The following is a 21,912-nucleotide window of genomic DNA, read 5'->3' as shown; positions in this document are numbered from 1 at the left end:
AGCACCAAACATTCCATCAAAATATCTTTCATAAAAGCCCCCAGTACATCTCAGCTTCTGACTAGCTGAAAGCTTTCTCCTCAATAGCAACTCTGTCTACTATCATGAGCCATAATTTATAAATATTCAGAATTAAAGTCATTCATTGCCTTGGTTTAGAAACCATGTGGACCCCCAAAGAGTTCTTTAAGCGAATGTAAGTATGTACTTCAAAAACAAAAACAATCTAGTTAGTTTAATTTACTCTAGTAAATTAGATATTTTATCTGCCATAACTATAATATAGCCTGCAATCGCCACGATAATGAATACTTCTTTTGTTTTTTCAAATTAAGAGCTAAACATCATGTTATGTGCATTTAAACCTTTGGAAAACATAACTGTTGATGAAACAGTTTACTGAAATAATCATTGTTGATTAGAATTTGTTCAACATTACCTCTTGGAAATATCTGCAGAGGCTCTATTAACTGTCCATTTACTTGCTGTTCCATTATTGTGGAATAATACTGCAAAGAAATTATAGAAAGAGATTACTCAGTAATGTATGAATACTGGAACAGACACTTAGCGGTTGTTTAATTCATAGTACTTTGGTAAATTGCTGGTACATACACAGCAGCCTCGAGAATTCTTTTTCCCTACTTGCACATCAAATACTATACTGAATATGTAGGATTGAAAGTCCAGTATATGGTTATCTTCTGCACCATCATTTACCTTTAAGAAAAACAATGCTGAGATCCTGCTGTGCAGCACTGGGAACTATGTCTAGTCACTTATGATGGAGCATGATAATGTGAGAAAAAAGAATGTATACATATATGTGTAATTGGGTCACCATGCTGTACAGTAGAAAAAAATTTTTATTGGGGAAATGACAATTACAAAAATACAAAATAAAATTAAATAAAACAACTATAAACAAAAGAATAAAAATGTTAAGACTTCAAGTCAGAAAAAAAAGACTTAGTATTTGATTTTTAGAAATATTCTGAAAATAATATATATTTAAAATGGCACAAAAGCATTTTAGTAGAAATATCTCAAATTGCCTTTTGTTCTTTTTTCCTGGATTTTACAAAACAAGATGGAGATGTTTGATTTTACAAAACAACTGGACCTATGTGCAGTTAGTTAATCAAACATTATTCATAATGGTATATAAAACATACAGATAATGGAAATCAAAATCACAGAGCCTGAAACAAGCAAGCAGGTATGATCCATCCAAAGATGACAGGATTAATGTGATAAAAAGGTAGCCCAGGTTCAAGCAAACATGCCTTTCATGTGTTAGTCTTCTAAACACTTTAGTATAGACCAAATTTAATGTTAAAAATCTGGGCACGAAAAGTGAAGTTCCAAGTTGAAAAAGCTTTCACACTCCGCCAAAAACAAATTTATTCAATACATTGTATTATGGGCTATTCCCATTTTCCTTAATATGCTAATTGGTGAGCATATGTCCACCTATCTTAGAGATGGCTTCTGTGTCCTCACTTCTTTTAACACTTGACAAACAACAAAGTGATGCTTTTGGTGGAAAATACCAAGATGAAAACCAACAATTTTGTGTTTTAAGAAGCTGTTATAGGGCAGAACTCCCTTTAATCCTTATTGTTTTTTTATTAAAAACACATGCACATTTCCTATTTAACTATCATATTTTTTAGAAAATTCTTTCTTGATAATCATTATTTGCTGACATTCTTAAAAAGTTTCTTTTTAGAGGATATATACCTATATCTTCCTACTGTGTTTATGTACCTTAAAATTGTGACAAGATCAATTTTATTTTTCTCTTAAAAGAGAGGGAATTATAAAATTCTACATCATCTTTGGAATCACAAGTTGACAAGTCTAAAGCTCTTTGCCCTAAAAACAAAGTAAAAGTGGATCTTTCACGACTATGGACTGATATAAGTATACCCTGCCCTTCAAAGGCTTTTGAACTGATCCTCTCCTTCTATATAAAAATTTATATACATACAGCATAAACATGTATCACACACTCTCTGGAACACATACTAAGGCAAATGTCTTTCAGGGAACTGTATTCCTTAAAATCAAAGAAATACAGTGCTCGCCGTTACTCAACAGTGATGACAAGTAAATGAAATATCAATCATGTAGGCTGTCAACCTTTTGGGACAGCAATAACTGTTAACAAGTAGTCTGGAAAAATTGTCCGAAAATGACTTGTCCTCAGCACACAAGTATTTGAGGTTTCCATGGAAAATTAAGATGCCAGTGGCTATTTGGAACATTGCTCAGGTATTCTTTTTAATGGGAAATTTGCCGGTTATTGATCCACAGCATGTACCCCCTTGCTTCTGGAAGGCTGCAAGCAACTTTCCAATCAGTGGCTGTCAAAAAAATTACTACCTTTTTATACTGATACAAGACAACAGCAGTGGTGGTGTTCTCCTATGGTTAATGCTTTTCTTTAATTAACTGCTATATACAATAGGTTAGTAATTCCAGTTACTACTTTACCACAGTCCTGGAAATCAAAACAAATAAAATATCCTTATGCTTTACCTAACAAATTAATTATAGAGTTGTCTGAAACTGATGCTTGGGGTCAAGTTTGAAAACAAATAACCTCAAATGTAAAGGGTCAGAACAGGTGCACTGCATTTTTTTCCTACTATAAAACCTTGCATGCATGAAATTGACCTGTTTTCCAACTTTATTTATTTACCTCACAAAATATATAAATAAAAATGGTTTCCCTTTCATTGCAGATCTGTACCAAATCAACTGGCAAGCTATATATACTTTTATAATCATTGTAGGAATTTTAGCAATATAAACATCTCTTTGTACTATGATTAAGGCAGTCATCATAATGATATTAAATATCCCACTTAACAGTTTCTCTAAAGCAAGTAGTTAGGATTTGGTTTTTTTGGCTTTGTTTAGTTTTCCACAATTCTTCCAAATCCAAGGAACATCTCCTGTTGAAATACTGCGTTTGATCTATGTTTGTATTAACAGAGTATCATGGATTCCACAAAGCAAAGTAATTCACCGTCAAGGACAAACTATAAAGGTGGTAATGAAACCCACGGCATGGGCTCACTGCAGGCAACTGACCTCTGAGGAGCAGGCCTGGTGAGGACCAGGTGGCCACCAATGAGGCACCAGATCTAGGAACTCACTGCTTACACAGCATTCCCTAAGGGACAAGGATAAAATGTGGGCCATAGGTTGTACCTCCTGGAACAGTGCAGTCCTGACCAGCCACAAGGCCTATGCTGCCAGGTGAGGTGAGCAAGGCACTTGAAGGAGTTAGAGGGCTCAAACTCTGGAGTCTAAGGGTCCTAGCTGATCACCTTAGTGAGGAAAGGTAGTCACCACACCTTGGTTTACTCATTTACAAAATGAAGGTGCTATGTACCCACAGGATTAATGTGAAACTCATGTAAGAAAATACAAGAGCGAATAATAAGCTGTAAAGCGAGTTCTTACAGCTTCATTCTCTCTCGGGGATTTTACATATTCTCCGTTTAAAAGAATTCTTTCCAATTTTGTTCTAAATAGTGATAAAACAGGAGTTCCTGTGGTGGTTCAGCAGTAACAAACATAACTAGTATCCATGAGGATGCAGGTTCAATCCCTGGCCTCACTTAGTGTGTTAAGGATCCGGTGCTGCTGTGAGCTGTGGTGCAGGTCAAAGAAGTGGCTTGGATCCCGTGTTGTTGTGGCCGTGGCATAGGCCGACAACTGCAGCTCCAATCTGACCTCTAGCTGGGAACTTCCATATGCCACAGGTGCAGCCCTAAAAAGAAAAAAAAAAAAAAGTCATAAAATAAGCAATGATGACAAAGACAAGACTTCTACCAGAAGACAACAAAATGAAAAGACAACCAACTGCACCAAACAAAAACCTAAATCTTATATGCTAAGATACTTACTATGGCTTGACAGAAAAGTAACAAGGTGACCATGATAACATTAATGGAGCCATAATTTGAAGTCACCCAAATAACTTTCTTAGGGAGTTCCCATCATGGCTCAGTAGCAACAAGCTCAACTAATACTTATGAGGATGTGGGTTTGATCCCTGGCCTTGCTCAGTGGGTTAAGGATCCAGTGTTGCTGTGAGGTGTAGTGTAGATTGCCAATGCTGCTCAGATCTGGTGTTTCTGTGGCTGTGGTGTAGGCTGGTGGCTACAGCTCCAATTTGACCCCTAGCCTGGGAACTTCCATATGCCGCAGGCATACCCATAAAAATGACAGAAAAAAAAAAAAAAAAAGAACTCTTTTAGCTTAATTTCTATAATCCTAGCCTGGCTTACTCCTAACACAAAGGAGTACATAACAGGTACATAATAGGTGTTCCATAAATATTTCTTGATTGATAGGGAGTCAATCCTGATTCTGCCACTTATTAACCTGCACAGGCCTCAATAAGTCAGTTCACCTCACTGAACCTAAGTTTCCTTTGAAAGACTACAGATATTTACTCTGTTACACAGGGTTACTATGAAGCTCAAAATTAAACTCAGCAATAGGATTAGCGAAGATATTTATAGATTGTAATAATTTTTTTTACTTTTTTTTTTTTTTTTTTTTTTTAGGGCCACACTGGCAGTATATGGAGGTACCCAGGCTAGAGGTCCAATCGGAGCTATAGCCACCAGTCTACACCACAGCCACAGTAATGCAGGATCCAAACCGCATCTGCAACTTACACCACAGCTCAGGGCAACGCCAGATCCTTAACCCACTGAGTGAGGCCAGGGATTGAACCTGCGACCTCATGGTTCCTAGTCAGATTCATTTTCGCTGTGCCACAACGGGATCACCTGTAAACTGTTAAAATGAGTTGAATAAAAGTAAACATCCTATTATATATATGTACACATATACGGAATACAATTCAGCCACAAAAATGAACAAAATAAGAGCTCCCATTGTGGCGCAGCAGAAACAAATCCAACTAGGAACCATGAGGTTTCGGGTTTGATCCCTGGGTTCATTCAGTGGGTTAAGGATCTGGTATTGCCATAAGCTGTGGTCTAAGTCACAGACGCGTCTCAGATCCTGCATTGCTGTGGCTGTGGTGTAGACTGGCAGCTGTAGCTCTGATTGGACCCTTAGCCTGGGAACATCCACATGCTGCGAGTGAGGCCCTTAAAGGCAAAAAAAAGAAAGAAAGAAAGGAAGGAAGGAAGGAAGGAGGAGAACAAAATAATGCCATTTGCAGCAACGCAGATGAAACTAGACACTCTCATACTAATTGTACTAAGCGAAGTAAGTCAGAAAGAGAAAAACAAATACCATATGACATCACTTAAATGTGGAACCTAAAATACAACACAAATGAACCTATCTACAAAACAGAAACAGACTCATGGACATAGAGAACAGACTTGTCGTTGCCAAAGGCAAGGGGGAGGAAGTGGGATAAATGGGGAATTTGGGGTTGGTAGATGCAAACTATTACATTTAGAATGGATAAATAATGAGGTCCTACTGTACAGCACAGAGAACTATATCCAATCTCTTGAGATAGCACATGATGGAAGACAGTATGAGAAAAAGACTGAATATATATGTATGACTGGGTCACCATTCTATAAAGCAGAAATTGACACAACAATGTAAATCAACTATACTCTAATAAAAAGAAAACCTGTTAAGCAAAACAAAAAAAAGTAAACTTCCTAATAGTGAAATAATATTAAGGACAGCACTTCTTAGCTAGAAGTGTTATGGTATTTAAAAATACAAAAATAGTTATGCATAAAAAGTAAAAATATACTGTGCTCAAACTAAATCTGTCAGCAGCAGCATAAAATGTATTTTCTCTGGTATCCTTTGTAGAATCTGTTACATGCAGTAATTGCAGCAATAATCAATAAGCTGAGTAAAAGATTAATCAGTTTTGTGATTGCTAATGGAATCTCCAGTACCAGACTCAGATTAGTTTCAGAGTCCCTCTGAGATGTTTTTCGAAATCCTTAAACAATTTTAATAAGGATGTGACAAAGTTTAGCATAGTTATCCATAAATCTAATTAATTTGAAACAGAGGGTTAGATTCAACAAGGGGATAGCAAGTACAATTTTTGGTTTTGTTTTGTTTGCAGGTTTATCATTCAGTGTTCCTATTTGTTATGTACCTAATTCTAATTCTAAAGGCACAATTCAATCAATAATTACGTTTCTTCTCTTCATGGAAATCTGCCATATGAAAAACTTGAGTTCCAAAACAGCACAGTTTAATTCTACAAGACATAAGTTCTCTATTTAAAGAGAGAGAAAACAGGAATTCCCTGATGGCACAGTGGGTTAAAGATCCAGTGTTGTCACTGCTATGGCGGGGCTTCAATCCCTGACCTGAGAACTTCTACATGCTATGGATTGCACCCGAAAAGGAAAAAAAAATTAAAAATTAAAAAGCAGAGAAAACAGAGACAGAGACAAAGAGAGAGATACATGTGCAGAAACAACTGTCATTACTGAGTACCTACTGTGTGTTAGGTTCAATACTGAAACTCAGCTCCCATAAACCAAGTCAAGTTTATGATTAACCTCTCCATCCAAAACTTTATTCCCTTTTCCCAGCCCTGTTCCCCTCAGGACTGAGAAGTAGCAAAGAAAAGGAGGTATTAAAACCTGAGCAAGACCCTGCAGAGCCCTCCCAGGTTCAAAAGCCCTTCTATGTCCACCATTTCTGGTTTGTAGAAAAAGGCTTTAGTCTCTGACACCTTCCCTGAGTTCCAAAGAGCAGGTAATAATTAGAACAATAAGAGTCACAGGCCTCCTTGCTCCTCTTGAAGGGACAGAGGTAACAATCTGACGCACCTGTGAGTTGTTCTATAGAAACTAAGCCCCCACCTGGTGGAGGATGGTGACGACAGCTGATCACAGGCACTTAGACCACAGACCGGCTGGAACCAGAAGGTTGCAATTCCTGAGACACCACCTGTCACCTCACAACCAACCAATCAGAAGACGGTCCACAAGCTAATTGAACATCCTCTGACCCTCTCCCCTCACAGTCTTTAAAAACCGTTGCCTGAAGGCCAAAGGGGAGTTGGGATTCTTTGGAACAGAAGCTGCCCACTCTCCTGGCTTGGTTCCATGCAAATAAACCCTCACTTTGCTGCAAACAACCACTGTCAGAGTTTAGCTTTCAGCACTGCAGACACATGAGCCCTTGCTCAGTAACAACACTAAATATTTACATTTATCCATCTAATTTCTCACAAGCCTATCCTATACTTGGAATATTATCATCCCTATTTCACAGATGTAGTAAACGGTTTATCAGTCAACCAAGAAAAATACTTCTTTCATTCTAATCCATGCACTTAGAACATAAAACGTATGTTTGCTATTTAAGAGTCCAAGGTAAAATATCTCCTATTTCTCATACCTCAAAACATTTCAGTCAACCAAGCTACTGGGTTGACTGCTGAGCTCGTGGGGAGACTGGCGTCTTCACTCATACCCTGTGGAGGTTACGCCATGTCAACTGATTGGGGAAGGCAGCATGGCACCGTGCAGATACCTGTGCTGACAGGTGGCCTCTCTCTCTTTCTTCAGCAAACCCCCTTCTTATTTTCCGTCTACCTCTCTTACCACTCTATTCAGTTTCCAGTAAGTCGTTCTTTCCCAACTCTCCTTCAAATGCTGAAGTTCCCCATGTTTTTTCACCAACCATCTCTTGTTATTTTATACTCTCCTTGAGCTAACTTCAGCCACTTCAAAGGTTTCAATTACCAGAGGAGTCATTGAGACTAATCAGGAGCTGATGAATCACAAACCTTTATTTCCAGCCCAGATTTCTCTCCTAAGATTCAGAAAATACCCAGTTGGTTGTTCAGAGGCACCTCAAATTCCACAGGTCCCTACCTCTCCCACTCCTCCCTCACACCATAGAACTGTCTTCCAACACATGGCTTTATTATCTTGGTGAAAGAGACTATGACCTACCAGTTATCTGGGAGTCTTCTACACCATCTCTCTCTCCTTCTTCCCCATATTTAATCAGTCATTAGTTTTATTAGCTCTACATTTTCCCTGCTTCTCAAATCCTCAAACTAGGACCCTCCATGACCTAGCCGACCACACCTTCCTTCCAAACCTTGTCTCATACCTCCCCTCCCTGTCCACACTACATTAACCACAGGCATTTTCCTCAATACACCAGGCATCCTTTCACCTGAGCTTTTTTCTTTTTTTTTTTTTAGCCACGCTCACAACATATGGAAGTTCCCAGGCCAGGGATGAAATCCAAGCTGCAGCTGCTACCTACACCACAGCTACAGCAACACTGGATACTTAACCCACTGTACCACAGTAGGAACTCCCACCTGAGCCTTTAAACACCCTTCCATCCCTGTGTCCTAGACTACTCCATCTAGACACCGCCCTCTTTAGGTAGCCTTCTCTGCCCCCAGAGCTAGATCAGGTGCACCATTCCTCATGTTCACAGAGCACCTAACACTTAGGCATATTACAGCATTTATCATTCTGCCTGGTAATTATGAGCCTTTCTTGTCCTCCCACATTGAACACTGTTTCCTTTTTTGTTAATCTCCCTGACTGGATCCTGAGCTCCCTGAAGGAAAGAACTATATATTCACTGCTCCTCTACTGCCTAGCACAGGGCTTGGCCAGATAGTTGCTATCCCACAAATATTTACTGTATGAAAAACTGGCTGTATGAATAGGTGAGCAAACTGGTAAGTGACCTCAGGTCCCAGCTCCATATTTACTAGCTGTGTGGCCTTGAGAAAGGTATGCTATTTGTGCCTCAGTATTATCAGCTGTGAAAATGAGACAAATACCTTCCCTGCTCACCTCCTAAAGGTGTTAGGAAGATCAAAACCAAAGCTGATATATGGGAAATGTTTTTTATGAAGTACCTGAAAAAAAATCTTTTTTTTTTTTTTTCCTGCTTTTTAGGACCACACCCACGGCACATGGAGGTTCCAAGGCCAGGGTCCAATCGGAGCTATAGCTGCCGGCCTACACCACAGCCACAACAATGCCAGATCCAAGCCACATCTGGGAACTACACCACAGCTCACAGCAATGCCGGATCCTTAACCCGCTAAGCGAGGCCAGGGATGAGCCCACAACCCCATGGTTCCTAGTCGGATTCGTTTCCACTGAGCCATGATGGGAACTCCTGAAAAAAATCTTAAAATAGGGTACAAAGCTATGAACTGGCCACTTTCAAGCAACAGTACGTAGAAGAAAATGCCCGTAATAATAGGGTGACACAGAAACCACTAAACAAGATCACTGACATGTTTACATAAAGTACAGAAGCAGAATTTATTTATTTATTTTTTGTTGTTGTTGCTATTTCTTCGGCCGCTCCTGCGGCATATGGAGGTTCCCAGGCTAGGGGTCTAATCGGAGCTGTAGCCACCGGCCTACACCAGAGCCACAGCAACGCGGGATCCGAGCCGCGTCTGCAACCTACACCACAGCTCACGGCAACGCTGGATCCTTAACCCACTGAGCAAGGGCAGGGACCGAACCCGCAACCTCATGGTTCCTAGTCGGATTCGTTAACCACTGCGCCACGACGGGAACTCCCAGAAGCAGAATTTAATTGTTTATCAAGGCTGAGAATCCTCTTCCCTTCCCTCAATTACTACCACACTATAAATAGTAAGTAAAAGAGTAGTATAGAAACATTGTCTGTTTCTCCTTCTGGAAGTTCATTAAGGGCAGGGACCATCTTGTGTATTTTACTATCTCTCATGGCACAGGTATTAACCCAGGGTGTATGAAATTCTTGAACTTATATGTGAAATGTTGCACCGTGTGAATTTTCTGGGAAAAGAATAAACAACTTTACTCACACTTTCAAAAAGGCCTGTGTCCCCAATAATCTAAGAAACGACAGCCATACAGTGCCTAGCACTGTGCATTACACATAACGGTTGTTCACCCAATGTTTAAGGGAAGGAGGCAAATAGGAACTAATACACATGTGTTGACTACGTACTCTCATTGGTTATACCTTCTAACTTACTCAGTGGCAAGTCCTACTTATCAAATCAGACTTATTCATTATCCTTCTATATATATTTGTAACAGAAAGGTTTCCTAAATTTCCTTGGCATGCCTTCCAACAGGTAAATAGTAGAGTGTGAGAAATATACTTCTAAAGAATAAGCATGGTGGTTTTTGCCACTATTTATAAAATTTTCCAATTTCTGTTTTATCAATACTGCAAGCATACCCCACTACACGTAGCTTAGTCAGTAATTATAGCAATAATCAAATTAACCAACTATTTGCATTTTATAGTAGTCTTCCTAGTGAAGAACTCAACAATCTTTTTTTTTTTTTCTCGTCTTTTCTAGGGCTGCACCCACAGCATATGGAGATTCCCAGGCTAGGGGTCCAATCGGAGCTGCAGCCATCGGCCTATGCCAGAGCCACAGCAACGCCAGATCCAAGCCGCATCTGTGACCTACACCACAGCTCATGGCACCACCGAATCCTTAACCCACCAAGCGAGGCCAGGGATCGAACCCGCAACCTCATGGCTCCTAGTCGGATTCGTTAACCACTGAGCCACAACGGGAACTCCCAAGAACTCAACAATCTTAACTCTGTCAAATGACCAGAAATTCAACTACAACTCTACCCAGATGTGTCTTTTTTTTTTTTTTTTTTTTTTGCTATTTCTTGGGCCGCTCCCGTGGCATATGGAGGTTCCCAGGCTAGGGGTCGAATCGGAGCTGTAGCCACTGGCCTACGCCAGAGCCACAGCAACACGGGATCCAAGCCGTGTCTGCAACCTACACCACAGCTCACGGCAACGCCGGATCGTTAACCCACTGAGCAAGGGCAGGGATCGAACCCGCAACCTCATGGTTCCTAGTCGGATTCGTTAACCACTGCGCCACGATGGGAACTCCAGATGTGTCTTCAGTTATACCTTCTTTCAATTATTTCTTATACTTTAAGAGGTATCCCCCTCCATGATGCTAGCCTATTAGAAGCACACGGCTGCTCCAAAAGTCAAAAAAACATATGAAGCTAATTCATTTCGAATACCAAATTAATAACTATATTTACTTGGCTGGCTTCAGGTCTTCCCACTCCCTGATAACTCTGTCCCTTCCTTGAGGTGCCTTTAATGTTCACATGCTCTTCCTTAAGTGACTCTAGACCAAGGATCCACATATGGTCATGGATTGATTAGATGATGAGAAAGAAAATCACACAGAGAAGTCTTCCAGTGAAAAGGTCAACAGGGAACAACTCTGGAGCCTGTCTGTAGGCTAATGCTATTGGACAGATGTATTTATTAGTGATTTGAAAATGAAAAAGACAGTAAGTTGGCCAGGTTTAATGATAACACTATTTGTTTTAGACAGTAAAACCATAAAGGATGTTAGGGAGCTCCAGATGGTCTTAACAGAACAGAGGTTTGGATAGCCAATGGCAGATGAAATGCAACTTGGCTAAGTTTAAGGTAATGTGTGTTGGCAGATGGAGTTTAAATTTGTTTCTGTGATGGGTCCAAAACTTGTAGGACTCTCTCATCTGAAGCTTTCACAGTCATCACCATGGTTAGCTTGGAGCACTGTCTACACTGACTTTTCACCTGATTTCTAGGCTGTAGCAATGTGGCCATACTTTCAAAATAGAAGTTTAAATAGCTCCAGGGCACCTAACACTTAAATAAAACAGGACCATCAGGTTATGGAGACAGCAGGCCAAACAGGACATTCCCTTACAAATGGACTGCTTTATTTAGCCAGTTCCCACAGGGTCCAATAAAGATTTAGCCTACCACTCAACTACTATCAAAAATAAATAAATAAATGAAAAGTCAGTGAGGAATAAGTTAAGACCATATAATATATGTAACAGAGAAACATATATTAAGAGAGAAACAACTTGTTTGGTTTGGAAATTTCCAGTTACCTCAATTTACACCTTTTTGGACATATTTCCTAGGGTGATAATTGACTGAATTCCTCTAACTTTACTGTATTATAGCAAATTTATGTTCACCTTTCAGATACATGTAGAAAATACTCCTCTTGTTTCTAGTAAAACTTGCCCTGAGAGAACAGGTTCATTAAGAGCTTCCAACAAGAGCTTAACACCTTGGTTATGCCCCATAGCAAAGCTATTGCTGGAGGCCCATCATTTCCTCACGGCCCACATCTCTCTGGAAGGAAGCTCCTATCCACTGCCCCCCTAGGGTCTGACTGACGTCCTATGTGGTTCTGCCCCCTCCCACCAGCTGCCTCAACATAGGACCCCAGAGAAACCGATCTTTAGGCCACATTGAGCCCTCCAAAGAGATGGAGCTGAACTGTGAGCACAGCCACACTAATGACAAAATAGTGGTGGTTCGAAGCACCCAGAGTGCCCTGGTATGACCGTGGCTGAGGCTTGCTTGTTCTCTCTTCCTTTTCTTCCATGAGCTGCACAGGAAACTGATGTAAATTTCAGCATGCTTCTGCTTCTTGCTAGCAAAGATGCCTCAAGATACATCACAAGAGGAACTAAATAAAGGTCTACTACAGTCTCATCTCTATTTCAAGGACATCCACATATCCCAGACAATACAGAGAAGAGAGGTAAAACAATCTGCCTCTGGAAAAATGTCGGATTTTATGACTAGGATGAGAAAACAAAACTTTAGGGAGTTCCCTGGTGGCCTAATGGTTAAGGGCTCAGCATTGTCACTTCTGTGACTCAGGTTACTACTATGGCTCAGGTTTGATCCCTGGCCCAGGAACTTTCACATGCCACAGGTGCAGGCAAGAAAAAAAAAGAAGAAAAAAAAAAACTTTAACTTACAGCTAGAAGAATGTCACTACTTGATTTAAATAAATAAATAAATAAACTCATTCCCAAAACTATTAATTTATTTCACTTGGTTTTCCTGCCTCATTCCTTTCACCATTTGTCCATGCTGCCAGGAGAGTACTGAGTATCATCACTTGTTTGTATGGATTGCATTGAATTATGGGACTACTGTTCAACAGCTATTAAAAAAATAAATAAATAAAAAGGTAGTGAAGAATGGTTACTCATTGGAGACATAGCTGATTTTGCTGCACACAAAGTAAGTTCAAAGTAAGACCTACTTAATATGGAGCATGTTTAAAAGCACCATGCGGAAAATGAGCTTCCAATCTCAGCTCTTTGAAGAAAGCTTCCTAACAGTAAAGGCCCTGAGGCTATTAAATGTTCCACTCCTAAGTGGGCAACAAATTCTGTGGTAAAATTCAGGCTTGAAGGAAGGACAAAATCTGGAAAACCTCAAAAGCCCACAAAGTATTTGTTTACATTCTTTTTCAAAAGCAATGACACTAACCTTCTAGTAAATAGTACTATTTTTTTGCTATGGGGGGAAGTATTTGCAAAGCTTCTTCAGTGGGATCTCAATAAATGCCAAAACAAAAACATCACTTAAAACCACAAGGAGTGAAGATTGGGAGTCCAGGACCTAGGTCTGTGTCTAGGCCTTCCCGTTCACTAGCAGTGTAACCTCAAACTGAATGTGATCTTGTTGGCCTAAGATTCTTTATCGATAAAATGAGACAGTTGTACAAGACTTCAAAGGTTCCCTTCCAACTCTGAGCAATTATGAATTTTGAGGCAGTCTCTAAGTTATGCATACTAGGATAAAGCCAATCATACCCCAATTTACAAGGTGCTATAGAGGTCGGAAAGTACCCGACATCTACCATCTAACTAGGTACATTATAGTCAAGTAGTCCAAAAGAAAGACATTCACTCCACTAAAACACAAAGTCTCTGCCATAATGGGAGGCATTACAGTTACACTCATCCCATACTCTTCCAGCAATGTGGAAAAATGGTATAAAGAGAGAGGACAGGCAAAATGAAGAAAATTATTCTTGTTACTACTCTGTACCATTCACACAAGCCTGAGTATCAACAGAACTAGGTGTAATAAGTCCTTTACTAGACAAAGGATTTAGCAGAAACAAATATGAATCCATTTATAAGAGTAAAATGTACTACTGAGTTTCTTGATTAAAGGTCACCTAAAAAGAGGTCAACATTAAAATAACCCCCTCCTATAACTGGGTCTCAATGATAAATAAAGCTTACAGTGAATCAATAAATAAGGCCTAGCATTGTTGTTGTTTGATGCTATAAGGAAATCAAGTCAGCACTACAAATACAAAAATATGGGAGGAAAAAAGAAGCATATTATCTTCAATCGTTCCAGAAAATGAGAGGGGAAAACAAGAATAACAAAAAAATGTAAAATACTTTAAGGGAATATTTAACAGAATCCTTTAAATAATTAGCAATGATCAGGTATTTAGTTTTCAGAAATGTAGGTTGGGTGTATTTTTTTTCTAATAAAGCATTTCAAATTCTAATTAAAAAATACTTTATGGAGAAATTAAAAAGATACAATAGTGTCAGAGGAAAAGCCATGATCCCAGAAGTGGAATATTCTAACAACATAACTTACAAGAAACTACGCAATAAAAACAGATTGTTGATTAACACAAACTCATAACAAAATTCAGAGAGCTATCACAATGGTGCTGTAATAACATTTGGCTGCTGAATTCTCTCAATACATTAAATATCTCCTTGGAGACCAAATTACTATACATTTTCTTAAAAGACAATTTATTATAGCTTTGTTTTCTTCTCATTATCTCTCAAAATGTATCTAATGAAGAAAAGAATACAACTTCTAAATAACTTACGTAAAATGGTACTAATACATGACAACAGACTTCTGTTTAATATGTTGGTTACTATTTAACAGCACACAACAACCTCCCGTCATGACAAATCCTTACCGTGATGCACTATTCCATGTGTCACATGTATCAAAAAACCACTGTATTCTGTTATTATGGCATACATAAAATTAACAGCCTAAGGCTGCTGGCAATTTAAATAATTGATAAGTTTTCAATTAAAAAGGCAACATTTTCAGGTCTAATACAAAAATCTATTTAAATTACCGATAAAAACTCATGCTTCTGTTGGTCCAAAGACAAAAAAATGCTTATATCCAAAGGGGAAAAAAGTAATTCTGCAAGTTTCAACTCAGAAGTGGAAGTTTTTTTTAAGAATGATTAAAGGATTTATGGTAAAGTGTGTCTAGTTTTGCTTTCCCCATGTGGTTTTTAAAGAAATACTAAGGTAACTACAAATTTATTGAATTCCACATGAAAACTAGGCTGTTTTTTTACAAGAAAAAATGTGGTAATCTGTCAGTATTTTCCCTATGCCACCACCCAAATCTTGGAATCAAAATTTTGCAGAGCCACAATGAATTTGAAAAATTAAGGCCAATGCCAGTTTTTAGTAACAGGTTGGCAACTGAGGACTATCAACCAAAATGTATTGTGAGATTAAGTCCAAACTGTTCTCTTTATGGCAGAATTGCAACTCAAAGGAATTTCAACCACAAGAACCAAGACAGCAAATGAGAGCAGGCTGATCTTTGTGCTTTTTGAGACAGAGATTGCCCTACTCTTTACTTCTGAATTGTTTACTGAGAGCCTCACTCTACATAGTACTTGATGATAGGGGCTGCCTCAAGAGATAGGAGGAGTTCCCACTGTAGCACAGTGGGTTAAGGATCTAGTATTGCTGCAGCTGTGGCACAGGTGGCAACTGCAGCTCAGATTTCCATTCCTGACCCAGGAATGTCCATATGCTACAGATGCAGCCAACAACCAGCAATGGGGGAAAAAAAAAAAAAGGAAAAGAAAAAAAAAAAAGAAAGAGAGAGAGGGAGAGATAAGGGGAAAAGGAAATCCATGTACATTTTAAATAACTTAGAACTTGTTTCTCTCAGAGATACTTTCATTTTCATTATAAAATCATTTGATTCAATACTCAGAATTAGGAGAGTTGAGCTCTACCTTGGTGCCTTAGGTACTCATCTATAAATATTAAGTGAATTAATGAAAATACCTGGACTTAATCATTAAGACACCATTCTATGGACCACTGCCAATTCATAAGAAAAAAGGTTTCCACCATCCATAACAAATTTACAAAAATAAGAAAAATGTGAGTTTCACATAAAACTAAATTTACTCGTGTTAATGACCATCTTTACTTTTGAGATTATGTACTGCCTACTGTTTGAATCTTTAAATGACTCCCACTATTTTTCCTTAATAAAAATGGTTAACAGTTGATAACATTATCTATTGTATTAATATTTTTATTTGGCATAATTAAGTTATCTACGTCTCTCAAAAGTGAAAGATTAGTTCATGAAATCCAAATATTTGCAGATCAATAAGCTAGATGAGCTCTCTACAAACTAAAAAATGGCTCTCAAGAAATCTCAGGGACTTCTAAGTTTAAGGACAATAACATAACCCTAATATGTTACAGTAATGCAAAAATAAAACACTGCATTTTAGAAAATAAGCATAAGTCATAAGGAACATATGCTATAGATATATCTCAACTAAAATAGTACATAAACACGAATCATTCAGAGGGTAATAATGGTGATGACATATGTTCAAAAACAGACAACAGGCCCAAGATGGAGTCACCCATGCTAAGCCCAATTCACCAAACTAAGACTTAAAATAGCTAACCTAAATAGTTTTAGCCTTTCCCAGGAATATCATCTTTCTTTTATCTTTTTTTTTTTTTTTTTTTTTTTGTTGTTGTTGTTGTTGTTGTTGTTGTTGCTATTTCTTGGACCACTCCCGCGGCATATGGAGGTTCCCAGGCTAGGGGTTGAATCGGAGCTGTAGCCACCGGCCTACACCAGAGCCACAGCAACGCGGGATCCGAGCCGCGTCTGCAACCTACACCACAGCTCACGGCAACGCCGGATCGTTAACCCACTGAGCATAGGGCAGGGATCGAACCCGCAACCTCATGGTTCCTAGTCGGATTCGTTAACCACTGCGCCACAACGGGAACTCCAGGAATATCATCTTAATCACTAAGACTGAAACTTCCTGGTCAGCACTAGTGAGGTAAGCCACTGTTAGACCCCTCCTGTCTCCCAAAGGTGACTTTGCCTGAAACCATCAGCTCTTTGCTGAAATATCTTCCTTGTCCTGCCTCTCACCTATAAAAGCCCTTATAGTGCCCGTCTATCTGCTAGGTGGAATGCTGCCCAATTCATGAATCACTGAATAAAGCCAATAAGGTCTTTAAAATTTAATCAGTTGAACTGTGTTTTTTAATACATAGAAAGATCCCAGTACTAATGTGCAAGAAGGTGGATGAGAGAGAAAAAGAGTAAAACAGTGAAGAAGCATGGGCTTTAGCACAGGAGAAGCTGAACTTATTCCATATTCACATTCATAAGACCTTGGCATATCTCTTAACCAGTGTCCTCATCTGAAAGCCACAGATGATAATATCTACTTCACAGAGTGATTATTAAAACCAAGGAAAATTAAATATCTTGAGAATCTAGTATACAGTGGGCACTTACAAATGGACAAGACTGTTATCACTATGATCATATGCAGTACCATTTCTCAAAGAGCACGATTTGTTAGATCTTCCCAAAAGTACATTTTTTGAAAACACACTTTTGTACGTGGTTATGACAGAGACATAATAAAAGTACAGAGGTCAGTAATGTACCTTCTGCACTGGATGTATATGAAAACACTAGAACCCATGTGTGTGTGTGTGTGTGTGTGTGTTTTCTGAAAATAACCATGTCACACTCTCAGGGGAGCTAGCCAATCTATCAATACTAGTGCTAGATCTTTCAGCAGACAATCCTACTCTGCCTTTCAAGGTACTGATGAGCCCTGCTCTAAATTCTCAGGGCACAAAGACTCTCAAATAAGTTAATGGGAAGTCAATGGGAAATTGACTTTCCAACTCTGTGCTGGTCTGAATGCAATGCTCTGTTAATCATGCCATCCTTCTTGTTCTCTTTCCTCTTACCCTAAATTAAAACTATTGGCAGAAACCCATACAGATATTTTACAGTTTTCATAACAATGAAACAATATCCTGGTTAAAGTTGAGGTCTATCAAAAAACCTACAACCTAACTGTGGCTAAGATTAGAGTCTCACTGAAAAGCAAGAGCCCAGATTCCATCATTTCCACCATAAAACCACTTTGCATTTGTATAGAACTTTTAACTTTTCAAAGGGCTTTAACATCTATTACCCCATCTGATCATTACAATGACCTTGTGCAGTAGAAAGGACAAGTATTATAATCCACAATTGACAGATGAGGCGACTACAGCACAGAAAGGTTAAGTGTTTTGCCTAAGGCCAGGAAGCCAGAGGACAGCAGTGGTCTCCTAACTGCCAGTTCTATACTCTTTCCACCAGACCATGAGGGAAGGTTCTGTACACAGACTGCAAACTCAGATAAAACAAAATAAGAGAAAGTAAAATGAAATAAGAGAAAACAACAAATCAGGGCTCAGGGAAGCTTTGTCTCTTCATTGCAGCTGAATTTTTCAAGCTTAGTATTGAAGTTTTTAGAAATGAATCCTCTTTTTCTGTTTTTCTACTTTATTCCTCAGACAAATGTTAATGCAAAATTTTGCTGAAATTTGAAACACAAAAGAAAAGTCAGGACATATTCCAATCACTTAGATTCAGTAAGTAACCCTGTAGTTCATTTTGGGGTGGGGATAAGGGGTTGGTTAGTGCATAAAACGACTGAGGGTACATCTTTAAATCATGTATCCATATTAAGCCTGCAGCTACATTATAACTATAGTCTGTTTGGAAGGGTGAAAGAGATCTCCAGTTGAAAGTAGATTTTGAAAAATTTTTTAGAGCCCAGGGGTTCATTTTTAATGAGCCGTTACTTTAAGTACTGCATAAAAAATACAGGAAATTGATAGTCCATTTAGTCTGCACCATACCTAATGCAAAAGTCATTAAGATGCATTATTCTTAATGTTCATGATATGATCAGTAAGTGTCTTTTGAAAAGAATGCTCTTAACTTTCACATAAGGAAATCTTTAAAAACCTTATATATTATATAGAAAAATGTTACAGCAATCGTGATTTACTCTTATATCTTCATTATGCCAAGAAACAACATCCTCAATTACATTAACATTTAAGAGTCCTCTTTTGTAATATACTTACATATGACAACATTGCCTTCATTTCTTCATCACTTCTCACTGTAATTCGATCACCATCTTCATCTTCATCTGTTTAAAAAGCAACATAATGCAAGTGATAAGATTTACACATTTTTAATATACAAAAACCATGTAAGCTAGGAACATAATACAATTGGTTTGTATAATTTGATATACAAATCCTCAACACCATATTTTGGGGATCCTGAGGTTATTGGTTTGCTTTGTTTTGTTGTTCAGAATATAACCAGAATCTCAATAAAGAACTAAAAACTTTAGGAACAGCTGAAAATTAAAATATTACTCATGTCATTCATGACATGTATCTAAGTTAAAGTAAATGTCACTGGAGTATGACTGAACAGGTTTGGTTTGGAGAACTTTAAAAACTAAAGAAAAGCCAGTCTAATAGAAAATCTAATAGAAAAGTAACTGTTAGTACTTTTTCCTTTTCCACACGGCACCCCATCCCTCTACTTCTCAATTCTTCCTCTTTCCCAGGCAATACCATGTCATAATAACATAATAAAAATGGAAGAAAAAAAAAAGAAAGAAAGAAAGAACACATTTTCAGGAGTTCCCATTGTGGAGAAGCAGAAACAAATCCAACCAGGAACCATGAGGTTGCATGTTTGATCCCTGGCCTCGCTCAACTGGTTAAGGATCTGGTGTTGCCGTGAGCTGGGGTGTAGTTTGCAGATGAGGCTCAGATCCCGCGTTGCTGTGGCTGTGATGCAGGCCGGCAGCTGTAGCTTCGACTTGATCCCTAGCCTGGGAACCTCCATGTGCCTCAAGTGAGGCCCTAAAAAGAAAAATAGAAAAAAGAAAAAAAAGAAACAACATAATAAAAATGGCTAACATTTACTGAACACTGCTATACATAAGGCACTATAAGTCATGCTCCATTAAAAAATACCTCACGACAATCCTACAATATGGACAAAATGACTTGGTTATTATCATTCCCTTTTTACAAAACTGAGACCTAGTGTAAGGTGAACTTGCAAAACAACTTTAATGTAGTTCTCCTCATAACCCACTTGATCTTGTAGCTCTCTCTTTCTGAACTGTTTCCTTTGTATTGGGTACTCTCTGACCATAGTTAGCTTCAAATGCTGATTTGTGCTATTGTGAAATAATTTAAGGGTCTTAAAACTAGAGGATAATAAGACTTCACAAAATACTTAACCAAAACAGATATATTTGAGTAAGTGGATCATCAAAGGAGCCACATTCAGAAACAATGTACTTATTTCATTGATTCTTCTCTTATCCAAAATAGTTTCAAAATACCTCTTCAAAACTGCTTTAAGAACCTGAAGATTAACCAAGTGAAAATATCAGATCTCATCTTTAGCCCCAAGTGGAACTCCCCATCAGACCACTCTCTCATCTATACTACCTACCAGGTAAGACCCAGAATGACTTTTGGCTATTTTAAATATTTAGTTAGTGACTTCATCCTTTTAAAGATGAAGATAGGAGTTCCTGTTGTGGCTCAGTGGTAAAGAACCCAATTAGTTTCCAAGACTACTCAGGTTTGATCCCTGGCCTCGTTCAGTGGGTCAAGGATCTGGCGGCATTGCTGTGAGATATGGTGTAGGTCACAGACACAGCTCAAATCTCACATTGCTGTGGCTAAGGCATAGGCCAACAGCTGCAGCTCCAATTCAGCCCATGGCCTGGGAACTTCCATATACTGTGGGTGCGGGCCTAGAAAGATAAATAGATAAATAAATAAATAAGATAAATATCTATCAAGAGAAGAATGCTATGTGGTAGATTCTAAATGTATAATAGAAAGAAAAATGCCAAAAACAGCATTCTTGGAAGATGTACACAGCCTCGCAGGTGGACAACTTGGAAGGGATGCTCTCATCTGGGCGCCTCAGCTCTGGTAACTTGTTGAACCGTGTTATTATTTTGGGGTATCACACTTGGGCATCTAATTGATGATTTGATCAGATTCAGAAAACCTGATCCCAGGCCTGGAGAAAAAGAAATCTCTCATCATAAAGAGAATAAGCTAGCATGACATTCTCTGAGGATACGTGATTAAAAATACAAGTGGAGCTAAGTTCAGCACCTGGCTCTCAGCCCACCACACCTCAGCAGGTCCTTCCTCTTATTCAGCCACAGATATCCCTGTTTGGTGACCAAGTCATGGGAACCTTAGGGGGGAGCTTATATTCTCTAATTAGTCTTTTTCAGAGAAAAAGTTACCTTCTTTTTCTCTCTGTTGCTCAGCCAAGAGCAATCTGACAGCATGAGGGAAACCAGCACTTGAGCCTGTCCTGCTCGGTGACCAAGTCAACAGCTCTCACTGGGGTTTTCTCTCCAAAGCAATTGCTCCTGGATCTTAGATACAGGTTCACTCCAGCAGAGTTCTCCAACTCAATACAAATCAGTATCTGAATATCTACATAGTTAGGAGCCATCACAGTCACTACTGCTTTTACTACCAGGAGCTGCCTATTTTCAGTATAAAAGGTGGTCACTTTTAGTAACAAAGAAGGTACATTCCTAAGGAGGTTACATCTATAAAGAACTATAGAGAAATCTAGCGTTTTCCGTCCCTCTTTTTTTTTTTTTTTTTTTAAGCTACAGATTCTACAGAGCCAAACTGGGAAATAAATGCCATTTTAATTTTGGAAACAGAAGGAGTTTCTACGTAGGCTCCAGAAACTAGAATTTTCAAGGTTAAGTCAAAGTTGTCATACAAATGAAGGAAACAAAGGGAAAAAACAGACACTGTGTAAAGGATATGCTACATATTACTACACATGAAAGCACTGTACACTTTTTGTTTTAAAAGCAGGTCAAGGAGTTCC

At 38.7% G+C, this 21,912-nt stretch overlaps 1 protein-coding gene across 20 annotated transcripts in view; it reads right to left on the bottom strand.

Moving 5' to 3' along the window:
• Positions 1 to 21,912, bottom strand: part of MAP2K5 (mitogen-activated protein kinase kinase 5) — a 275,073-nt gene that overhangs the window by 232,411 nt on the left and 20,750 nt on the right. For all 20 annotated transcript variants that reach the window (XR_014817174.1, XR_014817176.1, XR_014817175.1 and 17 more), the window contains exons 3-4: positions 19,083 to 19,150; positions 440 to 509 (exon numbers count right to left, since the gene is read on the bottom strand). Coding sequence is in view for 16 of the 20 variants with exons in the window: in XM_084978867.1 (XP_084834993.1) it covers positions 440 to 509; positions 19,083 to 19,150 (138 nt within the window). In the remaining 4 variants the exon portion in view is untranslated. The remainder of the gene's footprint in view (positions 1 to 439; positions 510 to 19,082; positions 19,151 to 21,912) is intronic.

The sequence above is a fragment of the Sus scrofa genome, chromosome 1, assembly GCF_054392235.1.
Source record: "Sus scrofa isolate SSC_HxYL_T2T_F1_AM1 chromosome 1, Sscrofa_HxYL_maternal_Yorkshire_Landrace_v2.0, whole genome shotgun sequence".
Lineage (NCBI taxonomy): Eukaryota > Metazoa > Chordata > Mammalia > Artiodactyla > Suidae > Sus > Sus scrofa.
Note: the sequence above shows the minus strand (reverse complement) of the source record. Positions and strands in the feature narration are given on the sequence as shown.